A 26017-nucleotide genomic window follows, 5' to 3' on the forward strand; every position below is an offset into this window, starting at 1 on the left:
TGATTGAGTCAAGAGATGGCAATTTTTTTGAAAGTGCCATGTTTTTACCCTAGGATAATACAACATGCAGCTTGGGCTGTACCTGGTACTGTAGCTCAGTAATAAGATGCAGTACCTGGCACACAACTGTATAGCACAGTGCCCATTATTCATCATGGAGGGGGCTTGGAACTCTCTGGACAAACCAGTTATTTCACTGATGAATGAAAGAGCCTGGAATTAGACAACCACTGATAACATATTGACAGCATATACTCTCCTTATTAAAGACCCAGAAAATCCCTTTAACATATCTCTGACTCAATTTGAGATTTCTGCTTTTTGTAAGCTAAAAGTCCCCCCCCCCCCCCCCCCCCCATTTTCAGTATGCAGCAATGTTCTTGTGTAACAACTAGAATGCCTATTAGGTATTGCACAACTCATGTTTTACCTTTTTTATGGTCTTTTTCTATGACTCAAGGGTTATAACCTTTATTTTTCATCCCAATAGAACCAGTTGTGAAAGTGGAAGCCACTACCTCCAGCTCGGTCAGCATCCTAATTGTGGTGACTGTAACTATTTTCTTCTTCTTGGTGGTCATTATCATCATCGTCACTTACCGGTTGCGGAACGTTTCCAAGAAGGCAATGAATACACCAACTGTGCAGAAGATTTCCAAATTTCCATTGAAACGACAGGTAACAGAAAGTAGATACAAGATTACTATCGGTCTTCTTTCTTTCATCTTTTCGCATTTCATGTCGCATTTATAGCTTTTATGGTGCTTTAGTTTTAGCTGACCTCTGACCAGTGTTGGTACATTAGTAAATCCAGTGATCACACAACTCTTCACCACTATGTATGAAATATCCATTATAGGCATTACCTATGTTTAATGTCGGCATAGTCATCATCATCCCTGAAAAATTAAAGCTTATCTGACCGTTCACAAGGGTGTAGATTCATACCCGTGAAGTATAATCCCACATCATGCGTCTTTCCACGATTCCCAGATCCATCTGTAGTTGGACTCTTGGCCCTGGTTGCACTTTTCTTCTAACTCTTTTCAATGCTTGGGTATATGTTCACTAAAAGGTCCTGTAATCTTCTATTCAGGGCCATGCATTGACAAGTGCTCATAAGCTTGGTGGTGGTCTATAAATCTATCTCTACATTTGGGTCCTCTGGTTTCTGCATGCGTGACCGTTATCTGCTTTTTTTCCTTTGTTTCTTCCACTTTAATATTGTGAATCTAATCTTCATCACCTGTTGAAACAAAATTTGAACCATCTCAAAATCCAACTGCCCATCGCCATTCACAGTATTCCAGAGTCACATCACCAAAAATTTGCTAATGCAAATTTTGACCATACTTGAACCCCACCATATTTTTCTTTCACCAGAGAAATGGGAAAACATATTTCCATACTTTCCCACCCCCATGAACTATTGACTTCAAAGAATGAAGAAACGTTGCTTTCGCCCTAAGATTTTCTTGTGCAGGTTTTCTAAATATCCAAATTCTGAAGCCAAGCCCCTGAATCCTAAAACAGTCCTGTATGTAGATCGATGGCTGCATTCTAGCAGGGATAAAGATGATCATTTGCCATAAAGACACCCCTCTTACTACCAACAGTACTGCGAAAGACATGTCTAAAATTTATGCTCTACCACCGAGGACCCTTGGCCAACATTCGCTTTTACGTAATTCTGTGGGTGTTCACAATAGACAAAAGACATAGTCAAACATTTGCCAAGGTGCCTGTAAGGGCCCACATACTCATTAGACTAATGTCTACTGAATCCGTTGATATTGACTGGGTGGGCCGGTGACTTAATGTGTGTGAAGGCGCTGGCAGACTGATGGTCGAGAGAGGTGTCGATCACTCATGTCTGATTTTGGACTGCCGATTGCATTGTTCTCGCGATCATAAGCAATCGACATGTCATTCAGTGGCACAAGGCGAAGCGGAAGACCAGAAACCCGTTGGCATGATGGCAAGATAACAGAAGAAGACTCTGGTTGACCTATCTGGTTGACTTGTACAAGATCGATCTTCCTGTAGATCGTTCAACCAATAAATCTCCATGGCTCAAAATTGAGCTGAAGGCCGTTAAATGATAATACATGAGCGCTCTGTTGAGCGAGCACTCCGGTGTATGGGAGGATCAGCTGAGATGACTGTTGGCCGACAGCCATCTAATATGTAAGGCCAGCCTTAGTCAGAATAGGCCACGTTTTTTTTAAAGAGCGTCCCTTTAGTTCTTAAATGGTGACAGCTCAATGCCAGGATGGCTCTATCAACTTAATATATTACTCGGTGCTTTCTTGTAGTAATTCATATTTCTTTACTTTTTTTATTGTATATTCATGTTACACGAAAAAATTAGCTTTATATAATACATTTTCTTTTATGTATCACATTTCCTTTGAGTGCTTCAGTCGTTTATTCCTTCGTGTTTTCTTTCATGTGGTCTTTTTAACATATCTGTCTTCTTTCTCCTCTTCACGGGTGCATGATGATGCAGAACCCTGAACGGCATGTATTTGTAAAGGGTTTTGATCTTTTACCCATTCAGGGAAAGAGATGAAAGATCAATGTAATGTTTTATAAGCTCGGATACCCTTCCCCTAGAACAGAACTGGAGAACATATGTTGCAATGTGTTTGTTGCCTTCCCGGTAACCTTGGAGGTGCTCAATTCCCCGAACATGCTGTGGTGCTCATTATAATGATAGTAATGACATTTAAATGTATTCCCAGCCAGAGGAAAAAAAATGGTGATGAGTTTATCCAATTTACATTTTGATGGCAATGAAATGCTTGAGGAGTAGAGCAACTTAAACCCCTTCCTGCCCAACAAGAACCACTTTAGATGCCTTCAAAATTCTCCTTTCTTCCTCTCTTTTCCCTAATTTTTTTTTTAACCATAAGCCCAACACAGTTGGCAATAATACACTTTATTTGCTTTATTTAAGCAGGTGTCTCTGGAGTCCAACTCTTCCATGAATTCCAACACCCCGCTGGTGAGAATTGCCCACTTGTCCTCCACTGATGGGACATTGTTGGCCAATGTTTCGGAACTTGGATTGCCGGCCGACCCAAAATGGGAATTATCAAGATCTAGGTGAGTTCAAAGTTTGGAAAATAGGTCTTCCAGACCAAGAATAGGTCCTAATCAAGTCCACTTCTCACAAGTTTCTTCTATGTGATAGGTTGACTTTGGGAAAACCATTGGGTGAAGGATGCTTTGGTCAGGTCGTCATGGCAGAAGCAATCGGTATTGATAAGGACAAACCCAACAGAGCCATAACTGTAGCTGTGAAGATGTTAAAAGGTAAAAGAAATTCAAAGTTCGTTGGAATGGATTTTTTTTTTTTTTTACTCCATGTTTTGGTTATAATATTTGCTCTCGTGCCTGGTTGCAGATGATGCCACTGATAAAGATCTCTCAGATCTGGTGTCTGAAATGGAAATGATGAAGATGATTGGAAAGCATAAAAATATCATCAATCTCCTCGGTGCCTGCACACAAGATGGTACATTTCCTTGTTTATATGGTGCGAGGGTTAGGCTAAGCCTGGGTTAACCCAATTTTTTTTTTTTTTAATTCAGCTCTAGTAGTGGTTTTTTTTTTTTGGTTTTTTTTTTTATCTTTTTAGATGAGCTGTCAGGGGAAATTTAGAAGCATTACCTTGATATCTGCATGAATAAACCACAACTAAACAAGAGAACACCATGGCCTTTTTCACAAAGGTCTCATTGCATAATACTACAAAGTTATCAAATCAAACCAGCTGCTGGTTAAAGGGATTATATTCATCTTCATAAAAGGATATTGTCAGATAGAACTTGTAAATACGAGCAAGTTTGCAATTTACCGCTTATTAAAATTTTCAGCCGCTTTTCAGATATTAATATTTTTCTTATGTTTTCAGCTCGTTGTCTTAGAAACCGACCACCGCTGATAGACTGCAGAACATGCACTGTGCTTACACGCTTTTTTTTTTTTTTTTAGATTGTGCTTTTAAGCATTGTTTTGAAGCTGGCCCGGATCGCTGAAGCTTTGTTACCTCCTAATCCCCGGCCAGCTTCAATACAGTGCTTACAAGCTACAGTAGACAGCAGCGGTGGTCAGTCTCCTAGGCAACGAACTATAAAGCAAAGAAAAGTGTTAATATCTCAAGAATGGCTGCAAATTTTAATAAGCAGTAAATTGCAAAATTACTTATTTTTGCAAGTTCTATCCAACAGTATCAATGTCATTATAATGGAAGTAACCCTTTAACTACTAGAAAAATGTAGCATACTGAGAAATCATATTGGAATTTTTTTTTTGCTATTTGCACCAGATACAAAAATGTAACAGCTCAGCTAGTTATTAATCAAGGGATAGAAAAATTAATGAGAATTTAGTTTGTGAGCCTTTCCCTCACATAGGCCTCTTCATGCAGGGTAATATCCTGATCTATTAGCGGCACGTTGCTCTGCTTTTCGCTAAAATATATATTATATATACAGCTCTGGCAAAAATTAAGACTACTGCACAGTTTTATAAAAATCAGCTTCTCTACATGTCTGACAGCCATTCCATTCCAGTGTCAGTTGAATTCCAACCAGAGTGCACCTCATTCTACTTAATGTGCTTCTGATTAGGTGATCACCTGAACCAAATTTTTAACGAAGTTCACAATCCTCTTGCAATAGGACAAGCTGGATGGCAAAACAAGTGCTAGTAATATCCCAAAAGTAATAGGAATGAAAAAAATAACTTTTAACCACGCCAAAGTAGTTAAAAAGAAAAGTCTTGAGTGAGGAAAAGAAGGGCTGTATCTGGCTTTACTAGCAGAGGGATACAGTGAGCATCATGTTACCTCCACCCTTAAAATTTCTAAGACTGCAGTCCATTACAACAAGGTCAAGCAGCAGACATTGGGGACAACAAAGCTACAGAGCGGCAGAGGGCAAAAACGACTCTCCACTGACTGGGATTACCGTCATCTTATTCGAATGTCACTCAGCAACCGCAGGATGACATCAAGTGACCTACAAAAGGAATGGGAAATGGCAGCTTGGGTGAAGTGCACGGCAAGAACAGTTCGTAACAGGCTCCTAGAGGCAAGGCTCAAGTCACGTAAAGTTAGAAAAAAAGCCTTTCATCAATAAGAAGCAAAGGAGCGCCAGGCTGATGTTTACCAAAGACCATAAGGATTGGACCATAGAGGACTGGAGTAAGGTAATCTTCTCTGATGAGTCTAATTTTCAGCTTTGCCCAACACCTTGTCGTCTAATGGTTAGACGGAGACCTGGAGAGGCGTACAAGCCACAGTGTCTTGCACCCACTTTGAAATTTGGAGTAGGATCAGTGATGATCTGGGGATGCTTCAGCAAGGCTGGAATTGGGCAGGTTAATCTTTGCGAAGGATGTGTGAATCAAGCTGCATACAAGGTTATCCTGGAAAAACAGTTGATTCCTTCTGCTCAGGCAATTTTCTCCAACTCTGAGGACTGTTTTTTCCAGCAGGACAATGCACCATGCCACACAGCTAGGTCAATCAATGTGTGAATGAAGGATCACCACATCAAATCCCTGTCATGGCCAGCCCAATCTCCAGGCCTGAACCTCATTGAAAACCTCTGGAATGTAATCAAGAGGAAGATGGATAGTCACAAGCCATCAAACAAAGAAGAACTGCTTACATTTTTGTACCAGGAGTGGCATAAAGTCACCCAAAAGCAGTGTGAAAGACTGGTGGAAAGCAGCCAAGACGCAGGAAAGCTGTGATTAACAATCATGGTTATTCCATAAAATATTGGTTTCTGATCTCTTCCTGAGTTAAAAAAATTAGTATTGTTGTTTCTATATGATTATGAACTTGTTTTCTTACCATTATTTGAGGTCTGCAAGCACAACAGTTTTTTGTTCTTTTGAACATTTCTCATTTTCTGAAAATAAATACAAAATTTATTGCGGGGAAATTCGGAGACATGTTGTCAGTAGTTTATAGAATAAAAGAACAATTTACATTTTACTCAAAAATATAAAGAGAAAAATCAGACAAACTGGACATTTTGCAGTGGTCTCTTAATTTTTGCCAGAGCTGTACATATTAAAGAAAACAAAACAACATCCTGCTTTACTAAATAACATGGGTAATAAATTACCTTATCCAAGCAGCAGCCGCTTGATGATGAGGCACAGGCTTTAGGAACAGATGTGGCAGAACAAGGGTTTCCTTGCCAAAGAGCTAGTAATGTTGAAGCGATAGTAATGTGCAGAAAATATGCACCCAACCCCCCCCCCCCCAACTCAAAATTGATCTATCACCTCTTTATGAGATGTTCCTGATTATTTGGTTTCCTGGAGGGGGCGTTTCAGTAGATGTTCCTGGTTTTCTTGCTTCTGATACTCCTCCAGTGTTGTGTGGCCAGTGTTTCCTCCACATTGGTTGTCTTCTCCCAAGTCTTCCTCTTTTACCATGAATTTATGCTTATCCTGTTTCTTGATTCCTATTTGAAGAATTCTGTAAACAAGTCTGTGCAGTATATAGAAGCAGTCTCCTATATAGCAGGTAGAATGACCTAGTTATTGGTGTTGGAAATTTCCTGACCACTAGAGAAGTGGCTGACAATGACAACCTTTTGATATGTCGAAGACTATCTGATCACTGCGATGAGTAGATCCTCATCCGTACAGGATTGAATACTTATTGGCTTAGTGATTTCCGATCTTTTACACTTTTTGTTGTTTTTTTTCTTCTTTGGCAGGTCCTCTCTACGTCTTGGTGGAATATGCATCTAAAGGGAATCTAAGGGAGTATTTAAGGGCTCGCCGTCCTCCCGGGATGGACTATTCCTTCGATACCTGCAAGATTCCGGCTGAGCAACTGACTTTGAAAGACTTGGTTTCCTGCGCTTACCAGGTCGCCCGTGGCATGGAATACCTTGCGTCTCAAAAAGTACGTTACTGAATTAATTAAAAGCAAAAAATTATAAATTTCTTGTAGCCAGTCCACCTTTAGATTGAAGAGAGCGTGTGGCGGTGATTAAAATAGGTTATAAAGGTCAGCAGAAAATGACTGTGCAAACCAAGCACTTGGCATGGCTGAGCAGTTCAGGGCATGTTCTCGCCTATGTGGCTTGTCCTCTTTCTCTGCCCTCTTCCATGCTAACAAGAGTGACTTCGACGTGCTCGAAAAATATATTGTAGTCCCCCCGCACATTTCTGATAGTCAATCCCTGCATGTGAGACCTGCAACCGCGGGAACTCGGAGCAAATTTTCGAGCACGCCGAAGACACTCTGTTAGCAACAAAGCATGCTCAGATAACACCTTATCCAAGCATGTTTGCTCATCACTAGTTATATCAAATAGGTTTGTTTTTGTTTTTTTTTTACATAGGACTGCACATTGCATCTACAGCCTTTATCCTACTGCATTGTTACGATGCTCAAAAAAAATTACATGACCGTTCCAGCTCTGCTACATCTCCGGCTTGCTTCCACGAAATGATCAGTTTATTCTTAATATCATTCTGTCTCTCTTGTGCATCTATGTCACATTGATAGCTCGTCATCCACACCCACACCCACCCAGTAAGTTAATGAAGGGATCACTCTCACCCCAGCGCTCTCCATACACAAACAATCCGTGATGTTTTGCATGTGCAGCGGAATCATCCCCATAATGAAAGCCGATGGTGCGGTGGGATGTCGGCAGTCCATTCATCTCCAAAAAAACAACGCTCCCCTGATGGTCCGGCTGATAAACAGACCACCACAATAGACCCGCCTAGTCAGCACGGTGTCCCTCGCCGGGACTGATCATGGCACAGGATGCAGTATAAAGGGGGGGGGATGTTCCATTATCTCTGTCCTCCGCCTGAGCGCACAGCGGGGACACAATGGAAGGCCCGGACGTCTCTTTAGCTTCCACGTTCTGCCTGTGGCTTTGTATATCCGAGCTCTCCAGCACCAGATGCTTCAGGCGAAGCTCATTGTGCAGGATTTTGGAGTTGGATGACTTCTACCGTAACCTACAGAGTTAGGAACTTTATTTGCATTTTGCAGCAGAACAGGGTTCATATACTTCTTCTTTTTTTTTTTTTTTTTTTTTTTTTAAATTGTTTACATTTTTTGGGAAATTTAAAAAAAAAAAAAAAAAAGGTTAATTTTAAAGAGGCAGATGTAGCAGAGCTGAGTTTACCTTGTATACTTTATCATAGCTTGCATCTGGTTAAGGGGTGATGCTTCTCCATGTGGAGAGTGACATGCCAGTGTAAGACTTACAGGCCATGCGGTGTTTTCTATGGGAAATTTAAATATGCAAATTGTCTCTTCAGTGACTTGAACTCTAGCGCCGCCTTTTGGATTTAGCAATCCTAAAAGCCAATATCGACGCTTTAACACGACTTGCCGCAGCCAATTGAGATCTCTTGATTTGCACTGATGAGGGGCAACATCCCAAAACATGTATCTACAAATTGAGATTCTGGTTTGGCTTTTATCCTAAGTCATGACTTGAGATTCTGGTTTTAGCTTTTATCCTAAGTCATGACTTAGGATAAAAGCCAAACCAGAATCTAAGTCATGACTTAGGATAAAAGCTAAAACCAGAATCTCAAGTCATGACTTAGGATAAAAGCCAAACCAGAATCTCAATTTGTAGATACATGTTTTGGGATGTTGCCCCTCATCGGTGCAGATCAAGAGATCTCAATTGGCTGCTTGAGAGGCCTCAGACTGGGCTCTAAGGGGTAACGTTTGCATCTGGATATTAAAATCCGAGGTGCCCTTATTGGCCATATTGACTCATCTCCACTTTTTAGCCTTTGGGTTCCTTCCTAGGGGGGTGCAGAATTCAATCTTCATCCTTTTTGGTGCCATAAAGATCGACATAATACCCCTTTAAGGAGACTATACAAATGGATTATGCAGTCATGGGTCACCTCTCTCCTTAGAACCCGAGGCTGCCTCTCTGTGTCATTTGCAAAGTTCTGATAACCTGCAGTCCTATGCAAACCACCAAATTCAGCTCTGCTGCTGCTCGTGAGTTCTTCCACATGGACGGGGCAACGTACCCAGGATCCATGTGGATGCACGAGAGCCTCAGAACATGGCTGTATAGACCAACGCTCTCCTTCATTCCTGCAGTGTATGTAATATTTCATTGCTAAACGGCGCCCTCTAGAGGCTAAAAAGTCATAGTCCGAGCGGGTTCTTTTTTTTTTTTTTTTTTTTTTTTTTTATCTCTGGTCCCACGTTTTCCAGTGTTCTAAAAGTGCATTTATCAAACGTGACTCCAGAACTGTTGAGAGGACTACAACTCTCAGCATTTCCAGACTGACACAAGTTCTGGAAGAATGTAAAAAATTGTGAAAAAAAAAAAAAAAATTTTATGACCCGGCGTCATTAGTTTTGACCAGGTTTCAGTCTTTAGGTGGATGTGTTCTTTCTGCATTTTCCCAAATGCTTCGAAAATGATACCTTCCAAAGAGTCTTGATTACAACTACCCTGCCGTTTCATGTATGCAGCTCTCAGGCAGAACTGTGTCTCCATGGTTACGTGCTACAAACAAACCCTGCACTGTTCAAATCTATAGTTATGTTACGTCTCGCCCTCTGCCCCCTTTTCTTGCTGATGTTTAAAGAGAGGGGGCTGACGAAAAAAAGAATAAATAGGAACTACACAATCCGACTACACAGATTATTTTGTAGTCTGTAACCATGGAGACGCACAGTGTTTGTGATATTCCTTCCCTTTTTTTCCCATGTTTTAGATGCATTGGAATAGTAAAGAATATTGTTGCAAAAGTATACATACCCTTTAACCAAAGTCCTCCATGTTGGTCTATATTGAGTTTATCACCATTTTGGCACAGATCTTTTTTTTTTTTTTATCATGGGTATTATGCAATTATATTTTTTATTTTTATTTTTTTTTTTGCAGTGTATTCACCGAGACCTGGCAGCCAGGAATGTACTCGTTACCGACGATAATGTGATGAAAATTGCCGATTTTGGCCTGGCCAGAGACATTCACAACATAGACTACTACAAGAAGACCACAAATGTGAGTTGCCGGCTGCTCTAGTGCGGTCATATGTGTATATAGAGGGGGATTAGAGCGTAAGCTCCTTAGGTTAGAGACTGCGACAATGAATAGAACTGTCTAGGTAAAAAAAGCCTACTATTCCCATCACTAGTGATCACTTGGGCCTTTAGGATTATGATCGGTGGGGGTCCATGGACCAACTGAGGTCCTTGGTTTTTTGACCGCATGGTTGCGCCCCCTGCTGGCAGGAAAGTGTAACACCGCTCCATTCAAGTGATTGGTATTCCATCACTCCTGATAGTTGGGAAACGCTCTTTACTTGCCTTGTCTCGGGCTGAAAGTCGGCTGACAACCACTGTGAGCACTTTATGGGCAAACCTGTTGGTTGTCACCCATCTTTTCCAGTGCAGATGAAGGGGAAATGTTAACCCATTGCGGCTGGTGATCTAATATTGCACTGAGAAGACCCCAGGTGTAAGGGGATGCTATTGGTTGTATCAGGAGGGATGAGCGGTTACTTGGTTGTCCAGGATGATGTGAGGTCTGCGCTCTTAGCCGGGCACGGCTGTAGTCAGCAGTCTCCAGGGAAGGGTTTAGGAGGAGGATTAGGTGGGAAGATAGGCTGGTGCCAGGGTGGCTGCTCCAATGTGCTGATGGTACAGTCTGTTTTGTTTTTTTTGTCTTTTCAATGACAGGGTCGGCTGCCTGTGAAGTGGATGGCTCCAGAAGCATTGTTTGACCGTGTCTACACTCACCAGAGCGATGTGTAAGGATTAACATTCCCCCCATGTAGGGCGCTAGTCACATCAGCACATTGCAGCGAGAACAAAGCTGATGTCAGGTTTATTAAAACTGAAAGCAATTTTGTCTATTTCACAAGAAGATAACATCTACATCAAAAGTATAAACACATCACATGACTGAGCCTGCACTGATCCTGAGTTACATCCTGTATTATACTCCAGAGCTGCATTCACTATTCTGCTGGTGCAGTCACTGTGTACATACATTACATTACTGATCCTGAGTTACATCCTGTATTATACTCCAGAGCTGCACTCACTATTCTGCTGGTGCAGTCACTGTGTACATACATTGCATTACTGATCCTGAGTTATATCCTGTATTATACCCCAGAGCTGCACTCACTATTCTACTGGTGTAGTCACTGTGTACATACATTACATTACTGATCCTGAGTTACATCCTGTATTATACTCCAGAGCTGCACTCACTATTCTGCTGGTGTGGTCACTGTGTACATACATTACATTACTGATCCTGAGTTACATCCTGTATTATACTTCAGAGCTGCACTCACTATTCTGCTGGTGCAGTCACTGTGTACATACATTACATTACTGATCCTGAGTTACATCCTGTATTATATCCCAGAGCTGCACTCACTATTCTGCTGGTGCAGTCACTGTGTACATACATTACATTACTGAATCTGAGTTACATCCTGTATTATACTCCAGAGCTGCACTCACTATTCTGCTGGTGTGGTCACTGTGTACATACATTACATTACTGATCCTGAGTTACATCCTGTATTATACTTCAGAGCTGCACTCACTATTCTGCTGGTGCAGTCACTGTGTACATACATTACATTACTGATCCTGAGTTATATCCTGTATTATACCCAGAGCTGCACTCACTATTCTACTGGTGTAGTCACTGTGTACATACATTACATTACTGATCCTGAGTTACATCCTGTATTATGCTCCAGAGCTGCACTCACTATTCTGCTGGTGTGGTCACTGTGTACATACATTACATTACTGATCCTGAGTTACATCCTGTATTATACTTCAGAGCTGCACTCACTATTCTGCTGGTGCAGTCACTGTGTACATACATTACATTACTGATCCTGAGTTACATCCTGTATTATATCCCAGAGCTGCACTCACTATTCTGCTGGTGCAGTCACTGTGTACATACATTACATTACTGAATCTGAGTTACATCCTGTATTATACCCAAGAGCTGCACTCACTATTCTGCTGGTGCAGTCACTGTGTACATACATTACATTACTGATCCTGAGTTACATCCTGTATTATACCCCAGAGCTGCACTCACTATTCTGCTGGTGCAGTCACTTTGTACATACATTACTGATCCTGAGTTACATCCTGTATTATACCCCAGAGCTGCACTCACTATTCTGCTGGTGCAGTCACTGTGTACATACATTACTGATCCTGAGCTACATCCTGTATTATACCCCAGAGCTGCACTCACTATTCTGCTGGTGCAGTCACTGTGTACATACATTACTGATCCTGAGTTACATCCTGTATTATACCCCAGAGCTGCACTCACTATTCTGCTGGTGCAGTCACTGTGTACATACATTACTGATCCTGAGTTACATCCTGTATTATACTCCAGAGCTGCACTCACTATTCTGCTGGTGCAGTCACTGTGTACATACATTACATTACTGATCCTGAGTTACATCCTGTATTATACCCCAGAGCTGCACTCACTATTCTGCTGGTGCAGTCACTGTGTACATACATTACATTACTGATCCTGAGTTACATCCTGTATTATACTCCAGAGCTGCACTCACTATTCTGCTGGTGCTGTCACTGTGTACATACATTACTGATCCTGCGTTACATCCTGTATTATACCGCAGAGCTGCACTCACTATTCTGCTGGTGCAGTCACTGTGTACTTACATTACATTACTGATCCTGAGTTACATCCTGTATTATACCCCAGAGCTGCACTCACTATTCTGCTGGTGCAGTCACTGTGTACATACATTACTGATCCTGAGTTACATCCTGTATTATACTCCAGAGCTGCACTCACTATTCTGCTGGTGCAGTCACTGTGTACATACATTACTGATCCTGAGTTACATCCTGTATTATACCCCAGAGCTGCACTCACTATTCTGCTGGTGCAGTCACTGTGTACATACATTACTGATCCTGAGCTACATCCTGTATTATACTCCAGAGCTGCACTCACTATTCTGCTGGTGCAGTCGCTGTGTACATACATTACATTACTGATCCTGAGTTACATCCTGTATTATACTCCAGAGCTGCACTCACTATTCTGCTGGTGCAGTCACTGTGTACATACATTACATTACTGATCCTGAGTTACATCCTGTATTATACCCCAGAGCTGCACTCACTATTCTGCTGGTGCAGTCACTGTGTACATACATTACATTACTGATCCTGAGTTACATCCTGTATTATACTCCAGAGCTGCACTCACTATTCTGCTGGTGCAGTCACTGTGTACATACATTACTTATCCTGTGTGTGGCAGTTCAGTGTTCCTCCGGTGACTGCTAGAGGAGAGGGGCTGGACAGCCATGAGTATTGCACATGCGGAGGCTGGTTCTCCTCGTATAGCCGGTATCACCAGAATCGTAGACACGTTAACCACAGTTTTGAGCGGAGCAGCTATTTACTCTGCCTGTATGTGTTTACTCCGTATATTGGTACAGTATGAGCTCCGTATGGCGGTACTTACTTTACTGTTATCTAACAATCGTATGCTCCATTACTGGCGGTAGCGGTTCTATATAGTACGGCTCCTTAATGTCTAGCACTGTCCCCCGGCCATCGTATCGTACGGCGCTTATGTTAGTCGCCCCATGACTTACACCATATAGCCTGCGCTGTCCGCCTTCATCTGTTCCAGAGGGGTCTAATCATGAATTTTTCTGCATCCGGTTTCATACCAGTAGTTGAAAGCAACAGGTCGGCATCGTGGTGCTGCGCTCCTGCCCTCCGGAGCTGTACTCCAGCATGGCCAGGCTGTGCATGAATAATTTGATTTGTTGCATTCATCGGCCCCAGTGAAAATCTTTACGATAGGATTGGGTGGAGGGGTAACGGAGGCGCCGGCATTGCCGTGATTTGCTCATTTTAGGTTTAGACGTAATGCTTGTTTTTTTTAATTTTTTTTTTTTTTTTTCTGCAAGTGAGCAGAGATCTCTCCCAAATAAAGTGGCCAGGGCAATTAGTTCTACTAGTGTTATCCATGCATGGCCGCACATGAAAGCCCTACACCCTCCTCCCCAACAATCAGTTCTGCTGCAGAAACACTTGTGAATATTAATAGGTTTTTTTTTCTCCCCCAGATGGTCATTCGGAGTGCTTCTCTGGGAGATCTTTACTTTGGGGGGCTCTCCATACCCTGGGATCCCAGTAGAGGAACTTTTTAAGCTCTTAAAAGAAGGTCATCGAATGGACAAGCCCGCCAATTGCACGCACGAGCTGTAAGTAGCCGGACTCCCGTCTTCATGCATTGTGTGACTTTTAAAAGAAATTGGTGACGCTTTAGTACGGTGGGGCCAAGGACCTACGTAGTATCGATGCTCCCCACGCAGCTGCCATTTTCGAGAGGGCGGGATCCATCTTTCTTCCCAAAAGGTGGACAACCACTTTCAAGGAAGTGAGGTCATCAAGTCAGAAGCAGGGACCACACCGTTCTGTCCGGGGTTGGTGTGGTGGTGTCAAGCTGCTACTGAAAGGGGCCTCGTTTTTTTTTTTGTTTTTTTTTCCTATGCCCAACTCCCCTCCCAATTATCTTCTGGGGTGTACATTTTGGACAGGGAGGGTATGACCATTCAGGTGGCTTTGCTGGACGTACCAATCCAGTGAATGTGGTGGTGGCGGCTTCCATCCTCAATGAAACAGCTACCGGCCACTACAAAGACAAAGTCGTCCATAATATTTACTTCCCATACACTTCAGTTGGCTGCCGGTATTTTTCCAGATCATTCCCATATACGAGCGTGCATGTTTTCGGAAAGGATAGAGGTGGGGAGAGTAAGCTGCTCCCCTGAGAACACCTCTTTTGACGTGTTAAAATCCAACAGCCGGTTCCATCTCTCCCTGACATCAACCAAAAGGGAAAAGCCACGAGACCTCCATACATATGAGATGGTTTGTCCCACCGAAGTCCACAGGTCCTGTTGACATTCTCATGGTCGTACCCATTAGACCGTTATAAGACAGATGCCCAAGACAAGCCAACATGGAAGAGTTCACTACATCACCGGTTCGAGAAGTCTACCGGCATGACCTTCATGGGTTGGTAAATGGATGATCAGTGTTTTCTTCTTTTCTCAGATACATGATCATGCGAGAGTGCTGGCACGCTGTCCCGTCACAAAGACCAACGTTCAAGCAGCTTGTTGAAGACCTGGACCGTGCTCTTACTGTCACATCTACTGATGTAAGTCATTTCATACCAAGATTTCCACTAATCAGCTATAATCTGGCAATAAGTGATGAGTTTTCCAACATCACCTCCGGAGGAGAAATGAAGCATTACACCGGTATCATTGAAAACGTGGAATGCTTAGACGTCACATCCTCCAGAGTGAGACATGCTTGCAGTTGATTTGGGGCTTAAATAAATAAATAAATAAATGGAGGGTTTTTTTTTTTTTTTATTTTTTTCCAATTCTGAATTTCTGAACTAGACAACCTCTATCAATAGGGAAACGTTTGATTTTATTGCAGAAGTTGATGTTTAGACCCCTGACTGAGTGGTCTGAGTGCGTCCCGTCAATGTCTCCTTGTCTAGAACAACACGCCACTGTAGGGTATATGTACCTAGCGGTGATCCTACTACTTGCATTACACTGCCATAACATTACTAGCTCATTGCACTCTGTAAAAATCCTACAGGCCGCTGCAGGCCCCCCATCGGAGAATTCCCTCAGCCTCTGTTACACAAAGACCCTCTGTGCACGGACTGAGACAGCTTGTTTCTTTACTCGTAATTGAAGCAATTTGCGCGAATGAATGACGTGAGATGTGCACTGTGCATTACTCTGTCAGAATGATTAGCTCCTTTTGATCGCACAGAGCTTAATGCTTTTAAAAAAAAAAATAAAAAAAAAAATCGCACATCACAAAAGTTAGTTTTCTACATGTTGATAAACTGCGGATAACACTAAAACTAAAGGAGTAAAAATAAAGTATTTTTATTTATTTTCTATTTTATTTCATACTAGCTGAAGAGCCCGGCGCTGCCCGGGCATAGTAACTAACTGTGGTTAGTCATAGCAAGTTATATTTATCCTCCATCCCATAGTCCCGTGCCCATATACCCATCATACATATCCTCCATCCCATAGTCCCGTGCCCATATACCCATCATACATATCCTCCATCCCATAGTCGAGTGCCCATATACCCATCATACATCCTCCATCCCATAGTCCCATGCCCATATACCCATCATACATATGCTCTATCCCATAGTCCCGTGCCCATATACCCATCACACATATCCTCCATCCCATAGTCCCATGCCCATATACCCATCATACATATGCTCTATCCCATAGTCCCATGCCTATATACCCATCACACATATCCTCCATCCCATAGTCCCATGCCCATATACCCATCATACATCCTCCATCCCTTAGTCCCATGCCCATTATACCCATCACACATCCTCCATCCCATAGTCCCATGCCCATTATACCCATCATACATTTTCTCCGTCCCATAGTCCAGTGCCCATATACTCATCACACATCCTCCATCCCGTAGTCAACCATTATGACGACATAATGAGCGGCGGGGCTTGCAACCTGTGATGACATCAGCGTCGCCATGGCAACCATTATGACATCATAATGAGGGGCGGGGCTTGATACACACACTTTTCCCCCATTATGTAGATAGGGGCAAAATTTTTTGGTGAATTGGAACGCGCGGGGTTAAAATTTCGCCTCACAACATAGCCTAGGACACTCTCGGGGTCCAGACGTGTGACTGTGCCAAATTTTGTGGCTGTAGCTGCGACGGTGCGGATGCCAATCACATACACACACACACACACACACACACACACTTACTTGAGCTTTATATATTAGATTTTAAATTTCTTTTATGTTATTTTTTGTATTTTTAATTATTTTTGAATAGTAATAGAAGGTTGTTCGGTCTCCTGATAAGTCTGCAGTCACTCTGTGTGACTGCGGACTTCTGAATACTGAATTTGTGCGATGCTCATGCTGTCCGAATTCACCTTTTGTTGCTGGCAATTTGCAAACACGCGGTCATCTGCCAACTAGACGTGCCCAACCTTTCTCAATTCACTTGTATCTACGCCTAGTTGTAATGTGTCCGGAATTATGCAAATTGCATTCTCACCGTCAAAAACTGACTCCTGATAGTGACTGCACCGCTGTGTGCTATGCACGCCTCTTCTGCTTTGTAGGGGGCAGTGCCTTCCGAATTCCGAATGATTGACAGTTTGGATCAGCAGAATGGTTGAGCGCAGAGCTCCCACTTCTCTGCCTCCTCATAGGAGCGCAGGGGCCCTGAAGCTGCCAAAATCCATCAATCCTGTTGGCTTCAAAGCAACCGCAAGAGCTAAAGCAAAGATCTACAACACGAGTCTCCTCTCTTATAGACAGCAGAGGTGGTCGGTAACCTTGGCAACGAGCAGTAAACTACAGAATCCTTCCATTCTAGAGAACAGAGAATTTTTTTAATATGGGATAAATTGCAAAGTTTCTCGTTTTTTTAAAGCATTTTTTTCCACATATAAAAGATGAGAAACCCATTTAATAGTCTTCAGAGGCCCAACTAATTTGTCAAATTATTTAATTTTTTTTAATTAATGCATTTTTTATTTTTTATTTCAGGAGTACCTTGACCTCTCTGTGCCATTTGAACAGTATTCACCACCGTGCCAGGACAATCACAGCACTTGCTCATCGGGAGACGACTCGGTGTTTGCACATGATATTCTTCCGGATGAGGTCTGTCTTCCCAATCACCAGCAATATACCTGTATCATCCGAACATGACTTTATACCGGACGCCCAGGAGGAATGTAGACTAGAGGCATATGGACAGGACTGCCCGGTCGTTACATGGAATTTTTTTTGTTTTTGAGCCGTATAAAATATTTGCTGTATACAAAGTCATAAAGCACTGTTTGGCCTGAAGGAACTTATGTGCCAAGATATAAAGAAGACGAAAGAGAAATATATTGAAATGTTATATATTTGAAAAAAGGAGAGAATGTTAACACTAGGGGGGGTCCTCGTGCTGTGACCCCTAGTGACCGCTGATGAGCAACCAATCTGTGCCTGCGATGCTAGAAGAGAATCCAAACGAAACTTCCTAGGGTTTTATTTTTTTGTGTATTTTTTACATGCAGTATGTTGAATGTCTTTGGGGTAAATCTCAAACGTTGTTCTGCTTTCGGGTATCTGAGCACTAGTATATCTCACATTCTTTTTAAACACTTTTTTTTTCTCCTACGCCTCATTGGGGGACACATGTGTCCCCCAATGATTGGCTCGGAGAAAAGGATTTTACTGTGAGTACACAAAAATCCCTATTTTTCGTCTAGTTCTATTTTTTTATCTTTTGGTTATCACATATCCCAGTAATAGGACAATTGTCCTATTACCTTCAGCTCTTACCATTTACCGAAGCACTTGTAAGCAAATCATAAAGCACACGATATGAAAAATATAGATTGAAAAAAAAAAAAAACAAAGGATCAGAATTAATTTAATGCAAAACTAAAATATATATATATATATATATATATATATATATATATATATATATATATATATATATATATATATATATATTTTACGAAATAATATTTGGGGAATTTTTATTAAACGATTATTCTGTAATGGGATACAGAATATCCAACTTACTTTTTTTTAAGCAACCCACAAAAAAAGAAAAAAATCTGAAGTTTACGGTCTCCATTTTTTGTTATAATATGTAACTGTTACCTGGTGTAAATGCTGATGTTCTCCTGAATCCGGCGCTGTTTTTCTTTTGTTCTTGCGCCTCTCCATTCCTGAGATATGGCCACTTCTTCCCTCTATATAAAAAGTGGGTGTGGTCGTCAGCTCCTCATGGGAGTATTCTAAAGGACCACACCCCCTTGGTAAGAAAAAAAAATGTATGCACAAGAGAGAAACTTTATCTCAGGAACGGAGAGGCACAGCAACAAAAGGAAAACTGCGCTGGATTCAGGAGAACAGTGGCATTTAGAGCAGATTAAAAAAACCTTATTTTTGGAAAGGGACCAGTCTTCTGTCATCTCCTCATGGGAGTATTCTAGAGGACCATACCCCCTCGATAAGAAAAAAATTCATGTACAGGAGAGAAACGCTAATATCTCAAGAACGGAGAGGCACAGCAACAAAAGGAAAACTGTGCTGGATTCAGGAGAACAGCGGCATTTACAGCAGATTAAAAAACTTTATTTATGGAAAGGGATCGGTCGTCTGTTAATCCATTAAATATGCTATTGTAAGAACTTGTATGAGCAGTAAAAATATAGTGAAACATTCCTATGTTACCTACCATAAATATGTGGTTTTATAACCAATGTATCATTCATTACCATTTCAGATTAGACACAAAACATAAGACTCCTTCCCAGGAAACGCGCTATTTTTGCACGTTTTTTCCGGAGTGTCCCCAGTCTCATAGAATATAGTTAGAAATGTGGATTTTTCCGCAAAATTGAGCATGCTGCGTTTTTTTACCGCGATGCGTTTTTTTCGCGGAAAAAAACCTGCATCAATTTGCACAAAAAGTGCGGAATTCATTAAAATGAATGGGATGCTTCTTGTAAGCGTTTTTGCCGGTAAAAACGCGAAAAAAGCGCTTGCGTGTGCGCACACACTTTTTTTTTTTTTTTTTTTTTAAATTATCATTATTGAGCCCTCCTTTCATGATTTGTTGCGTTTTAACTAAACCTCAGATACCTGAAAGCGGTGACTGTTCAATTTATTTGAATTGTATCAAAATATAATGTAAAAAAAAAATGTATAAAAAAAGAAAGTGTTATTGGATCCCGGTTTAAGAGCATTGCAATCTAGAATGACACTGATCTCATCGATAATCTAATTTTTATACTGACGGTTTTGTTCTAAAAAAAATTATTTTGTTAACGTTGTATATTTGTAAAGTTATTTATAGATATTATTAACCTAATGAATCCTTTATTCTTGCCCCCTAGGCCTAGCTTTACTTATTGCCATGCCTCCACAAATCTTACATTTAACTTATTAACAGTCCAGAAAAAAAAGCTTCTACTTTTTGTTGTTGTTTTTTTTTTTTTTTTTTTTTTTTTTTTGTTCAAAAATATTTTGAAAAAGAAGTGTACAAAATGTACAGTCCTGTTAGCTGCATTATATGATTGTATGTATATGTATATATTTGCTGTTTGGTAGAAAAAGACAGCGCCTCAGAGAGAAATTATTTACAACGGCTTTCAAAAAAAAAAAACCCTTTAATTTATATTTATCTAATTATTTTTTTTTTTTTGTCTTCGGTTAATGTGTGAACCATGCGCACTTATTTTTTTTTTTTTTTATAATAGTCTCAAAGTTGGATCGATTGCTGGTCAATAGAAAAGTTCTAATAAGTGTTCATCATTGACCTTGAGATTACACCCCCGCAAGGTCATGAACATCATGTTCTTGCTTCAAACTTGTGGATAAAGTATTTATTTTGTTAATTTCTTGGACTGCATTGGAAAAAAAAAAAAAAAAAGCAAAACCTAAACTTTACAATACTGCAATAAACACATTTTATAAGTTTAAGCACTAAATCTGTTTAAAATATGTTCTACTAAAGGACGCCCGTCCCTCCTTCTCTACCCTGAATGTGAATGTTTTCTTGCATTGTCCCCTAAATTCTATACTTTTATTTTGCTTTTTTTAAATTATTTGTTATTTCTCTTTTTTTTTCCTCTTTATTTCCTATTAACTTTCTTGATGGACCATAATTAAAAAAAACAAGGGCGGTGCTTTCAATTTCTTATGCGTAAAATTACAAAGTGCTTGTAAAAAAAAAATAAAAAAATAAAAAAAAAACCGGCAGCTTTGTAATTTACCCATTTATTAAAAATCCTCTCTGTCCTTAAGAATCTGAGGGATTTTTAATATTCTAGTTTACCGGCCTCCTTTGCAGTTTTTCAGCACTGGGCGGTTTCCTAGGTTTGACATACGGCTTGTAAGCACTGCTTTGAAATTGATCTCTGAATCTTTCCCGTTTCTGTGCCTTTGCTTCCACCGATGTTGCTGCCTCTGCTTTCAACATGGTCGAGCACGACCATGCCGCTGGTCTAAACTGTCCATCTTCAGGAAGTCATCGCCCCCGCCTATAAGGAGGAGGCTGGGAGGTGAAATAAGGATGAGCACCTGAAGATAGATAGCGCTAACAGAGTGTCTTCGGCGTGCTCGAAAAATATGTTCGAGTCCTTGCGGCTGTTTGAAAGCAGCAACACGTGCAGGGATTGGCGGTTTGTTCGGCAATACTTCCATTCAGCCGCGGGGACTCGGAACATGTTTTTCGAGCACGCCGAAGTCACTCGCTTAACACCCGAGCATGCTCAGATAGCACCTTATCTAAGCATGTTCGCTCATCACTATAGATTAGCTAAACCCTCTAAAATCCTCTAGTAATGTCATTCCAGGATCTTTTTTTTTTTTTTTATTTTACTAAAACACAGACATTTCCAGGGTGCCAAATTAGTTTGAATGTACAGAAGACCTATGTGACTTAATTAAGTCTACCACATGCGTAGCAGGGAACTATAAGGAGACATGATTCCGATTTTAATTTTTTAAGGAAAATCCTCTTTTACACTCGTCTGCTTTTACACCTCGATTTCCCCCCCCCCCCCTTTCTGATAACTTAATAAGAATATGCAAGGATTGACCTGTCACTAAGAGTTATAAATATATAAATATATATATAATTTATTGAGGTTTTTATGACATGTATCTGTTGTAGACTTTGAATTTAACAATTTTCTTATTGAACATTATATATAGTTTTATAGTGAGAACTATCTTTGAAATCTAAGTGAAGCTGACTTTTCTTACATTTTTATACTGCTGAATTTGCATTCCATGGATTTTTTTTTTAGTCTTTTTTTTTTTTTTTTTGTTCTTTTTCATTGGGTAGCTGGATTTATGTTAGAGGAATGGTTTGGTTTGATTTGACCTGTGCTGCTGGTGTGAGAAGTTGTGGGATAGACACCAAATCGATTTATCATTCTGCTTTTGTTAACCTGGCGAACATAACTTTTACCAAAACAATAAAGTTTAAATCTGACTTGTTAACGCGTGGGGACATTCTTACAGTTTACATTGGCAGATATGCACGTTTTACTTGATTTTTAGTTTTACTTGATTTTTATTTTTTTTATTTAGGATTCGTTTATAAATGGTTATCAACCCCAATGCAATTTTTATATAAGTGTTTTCGTACAGCTATCCCGTTTTGAGTATACAGCTCCCAATGCAGAACTGTGTCTCTATGGTTACAGACTACAAACAAAACCCTAAGTGTAGTCAGAGTCTGCAGTCATGTGTTTCTCCCTGCCATTTGTCAAATTTTTTTTGTCATATGTAGGGAAGTGAGAAAAGGGGAAAGAATAAGTTAAAAAAAAAAAAAAATGCTACGTTAGGGTATGTTCATATTCTGTTACCATAGAGACGTGTAGTTCTGCATAGGAGCTGTATACACAAAACAGTAGGATGAAAGAATGAACAGGTTACTTGTGTTACCCGCTTTACAGTTTCCAAACCCTTTGCATTATGTTGATCTTTTTTCGACACTGATCTGCCGGAAAAAGACGTTATGTGCGCCCATACTTACAGTGCCTTGCGAAAGTATTTGGTCCCCCTGGAACATTACAACCTTTTCCCACATATGCTTCAAACATAAAGATACCAAATGTAAATTTTTTGTGAAGAATCAATAACAAGTGGGACACAATTGTAAAGTTGAACGAAATTTATTGCTTATTTTAAACTTTTGTGGAAATTCAAAAACTGAAAAGTGGGGCGTGCAATATTATTCGGCCCCTTTATTTTCAGTGCAGCAAACTCACTCCAGAAGTTCCTTGTGGATCTCTGAATGATCCAATGTTGTCTGAAATGACTAATGATAAATATAATCCACCTGTGTGTAATCAAGTCTCCTTATAAACGCACCTGCTCTGTGATAGTCTCAGGGATCTTTTTGATGCAGAGAGAGCATCATGAAGACCAAGGAACACAACAGGCAGGTCCGTGATACTGTTGTGGAGAAGTTTAAAGCCGGATTTGGATACAAAATAATATCCAAAACGTTAAACATCCCAAGGAGCACTGTGCAAGTGAGCATATTGAAATGGAAGGAGTATCATACCACTGCAAATCTACCAAGACCCGGCCGTCCCTCTAAACTTTCAAACGAGGAGAAGACTGATCAGAGATGCAGCCAAGAGGCCCATGATCACTCTGGATGAACTGCAGAGATCTACAGCTGAGGGTGGGGCAGTCTGTCCATAGGACAACAATCAGTCGTACACTGCACAAATCTGGTCTTCATGGAAGCGTGGCAAGAAGAAAGCCATTTCTCAAAGATATCCATAAAAAGTATCATTTAAAGTTTGCAACAAGCCACCTGGGAGAAACACCAAACATGTGGAAGAAGGTGCTCTGGTCAGGTGAAGCCAAAATAACACTTTTTGGCAACAATGCCAAATGATATGTTGGTGTAAAGGCAACACAGCTCATCACCCTGAATACACCATCCCCACTGTCAAACATGGTGGTTGCAGCATCATGGTTTGGGCCTGCTTTTCTTCAGCAGGGACAGGGAAGATGGATAAAATTGATGGGAAGATGGATGGAGCCAAATACAGGACCATTCTTGAAGAAAACCTGTTGGAGTCTGCAAAAGACCTGAGATTGGGACGGAGATTTGTCTTCCAACAAGACAATGATCCCAAACATAAAGCAAAATCTACAGTGGAATGGTTCACAAATAAACGTATCCAGGTGTTAGAATGGCCAAGTCAAAGTCCAGACCTGAATCCAATCGAGAATCTGTGGAAAGAACTGAAAACTGCTGTTCACAAACTATCTCCATCCAACCTCACTGAGCTCGAGCTGTTTGCCAAGGAAGAATGGGCAAGAATTTCAGTCTCTCGATGTACAGAACTGATAGAGACATACCCCAAGCGACTTGCAGCTGTAATCACAGCAAAAGGTGGCGCAACAAAGTATTAAGTTAAAGGGGCAGAAGAATATTGCACGCCCCACTTTTCAGTTTTTGAATTTCCACAAAAATTTAAAATAACTAATAAATTTCGTTCAACTTCACAATTGTGTCCCACTTGTTGTAAATTTTTGGTGAAGAATCAACATTTGGTATCTTTATGTTTGAAGCATGATATGTGGGAAAAGGTTGAAAAGTTCCATGGGGCTGAATACTTTCGCAAGGCACTGTACTGAGGAAGCGGTGCACTCCTGATTGACAGCTAAGACCATCGACGGCATCATCAAGTTGCTGAACTGTACATTCTCCGAATCTGCAAATTGAGGAGCACTAAAACACTTGCATGCTTGAGTGGAGAGAGCTAAATATAATGCACCTTGCTTAGGAGACCGACCACTGCTAGTTTTCGAGCAGTGAGGGAAAATTTAACCCTGTTGCATAAGTATGTGCACCCTTTGATACTATGGCTTGTAGTCACTTTAAAGCTAATCTAATTTAAAACTGCCCAAAGTCAATTGAAAATTAAGCTGTTCTTGTAGAAAGTTTGATATTTTCTTGATGGCCATAGTCCTTTTTATTTTGTTTGCATTTTCTACTCGGATAAGAAGACTTGGTCCGAACACCAGGTTTTCTAAACCTAGCTCCTAGACCCATCATTTAAATTAGTTAGCGCAAGTTAGAAGACACCGCGATCTGGCCACTTATCCTGATCCGAGCACGGTTCACATTTCACAGACATGTAAAACTGGCATTGTTTTGGGTTTATTCCAGAGCAGTATCCATTGTTTTGACAGGAAAATTAACGTAGCATGGAGTCCCAATTTTTCCCAATTAATATGGTGTAATTTCCATTGGAGGCTTCAGACATGCACTTCAGTGTACAGTAATGTTCAAAAAAAAATCTAAAAACGAAGAAAGCTTTGCAAAATAGAAGTTTTAATAGTTTATTAATATCAATTGGCAAACTGCAAAGTGAATGAACAAAAGGAAAATATAAATTACATCAATATTGGTGACCATCATTTGCCTTCATCAGTTCTTCTCGGTACTTGTCACTTGCACATAGCTTTTGAAGGAACTTGTTCCAAACATCTTGGACAGCTAACCACAGATCTTCTGTGAATGTCGCTTGTGGAAAACCTTTTCTTTCTTTGTCACTACAGACAGACTGGATGACATGAGATCAGGGCTCTGCGGGGGCCGGATCATCCCTTTCGGGACTCATTGTTCGTCTTTATTTTAAAGATAGTTTAGCCGACCACTGTTTCTATAATCTTTAACTTTGCTCGTTTCTTGGTGTCTTTAGAGCTGAGAAATACAGTCGGATACTTATGCATCATGTACCATATTTTTCGGACCATTAGACCCACCCAAAATTTTGAGGTGGAAAATAGCAGAAAAAATATTTTTATAAGATGGGGGTCCGTCTTATTATCCGAATTTTAAGGTACCGTATCTTACCTGTGGACCGGCGGTGGTAGAGCGGGGTTCACAGGAGGCATGATCCCTTCCTCAGGATGTTGGTGGCAGAAGTAGGGCAGTGCTGCAGTCTCGGGGTGCGATGCTATTGGTCCAGTGCAGTGTCGGCGGTGAGGCACAGCATGGAGCAGGGTCCTTTACTCACGATGCCGGCGGCAGAAATGTGGAGATGTCGTGGCCTGGTGTCCTCGGCAAGCAAAGCCGAGTGCATCACTGGTTACTCAGCAGTCATCTTCCTGAGGAAAATGGCCACCGAGATCTCAATCTGTGCCTGCACGGTCTCCGTCGCCAATTTTCCTGAAGCCGAGGGCCGCCGAGATCTTAATCTGCGCCGGTGGACCACGGCTTCAGGAAGACAGCTGCAGTGAAACCAACAATGCACTCTACACCGCCAACACCGAGCCTCAGCATCGCTACACACTGCCGCAACCCCCC

At 41.0% G+C, this 26017-nt stretch overlaps 1 protein-coding gene across 4 annotated transcripts in view; it reads left to right on the forward strand.

The window, feature by feature from the left end:
• FGFR3 (fibroblast growth factor receptor 3) overlaps nucleotides 1-22168 on the forward strand; it is a 109934-nt gene extending 87766 nt beyond the window's left edge. For 2 of the 4 annotated variants that reach the window (XM_073574433.1, XM_073574435.1), the window contains exons 9-18: nucleotides 491-678; nucleotides 2960-3108; nucleotides 3197-3318; nucleotides 3410-3520; nucleotides 6750-6940; nucleotides 9930-10052; nucleotides 10730-10800; nucleotides 14167-14304; nucleotides 15161-15266; nucleotides 17704-22168. In XM_073574433.1, the coding sequence (XP_073430534.1) occupies nucleotides 491-678; nucleotides 2960-3108; nucleotides 3197-3318; nucleotides 3410-3520; nucleotides 6750-6940; nucleotides 9930-10052; nucleotides 10730-10800; nucleotides 14167-14304; nucleotides 15161-15266; nucleotides 17704-17868 (1364 nt within the window). In that variant the 3' untranslated portion in view covers nucleotides 17869-22168. The remainder of the gene's footprint in view (nucleotides 1-490; nucleotides 679-2959; nucleotides 3109-3196; nucleotides 3319-3409; nucleotides 3521-6749; nucleotides 6941-9929; nucleotides 10053-10729; nucleotides 10801-14166; nucleotides 14305-15160; nucleotides 15267-17703) is intronic. The other 2 variants (XM_073574434.1, XM_073574436.1) reach the window with 1 other exon arrangement.
• The last annotated feature ends 3849 nt before the right edge of the window (nucleotides 22169-26017 follow it).

This window comes from Dendrobates tinctorius, unplaced genomic scaffold (assembly GCF_039654945.1).
Source record: "Dendrobates tinctorius isolate UK_male_01 unplaced genomic scaffold, ASM3965494v1 ptg000039l, whole genome shotgun sequence".
Lineage (NCBI taxonomy): Eukaryota > Metazoa > Chordata > Amphibia > Anura > Dendrobatidae > Dendrobates > Dendrobates tinctorius.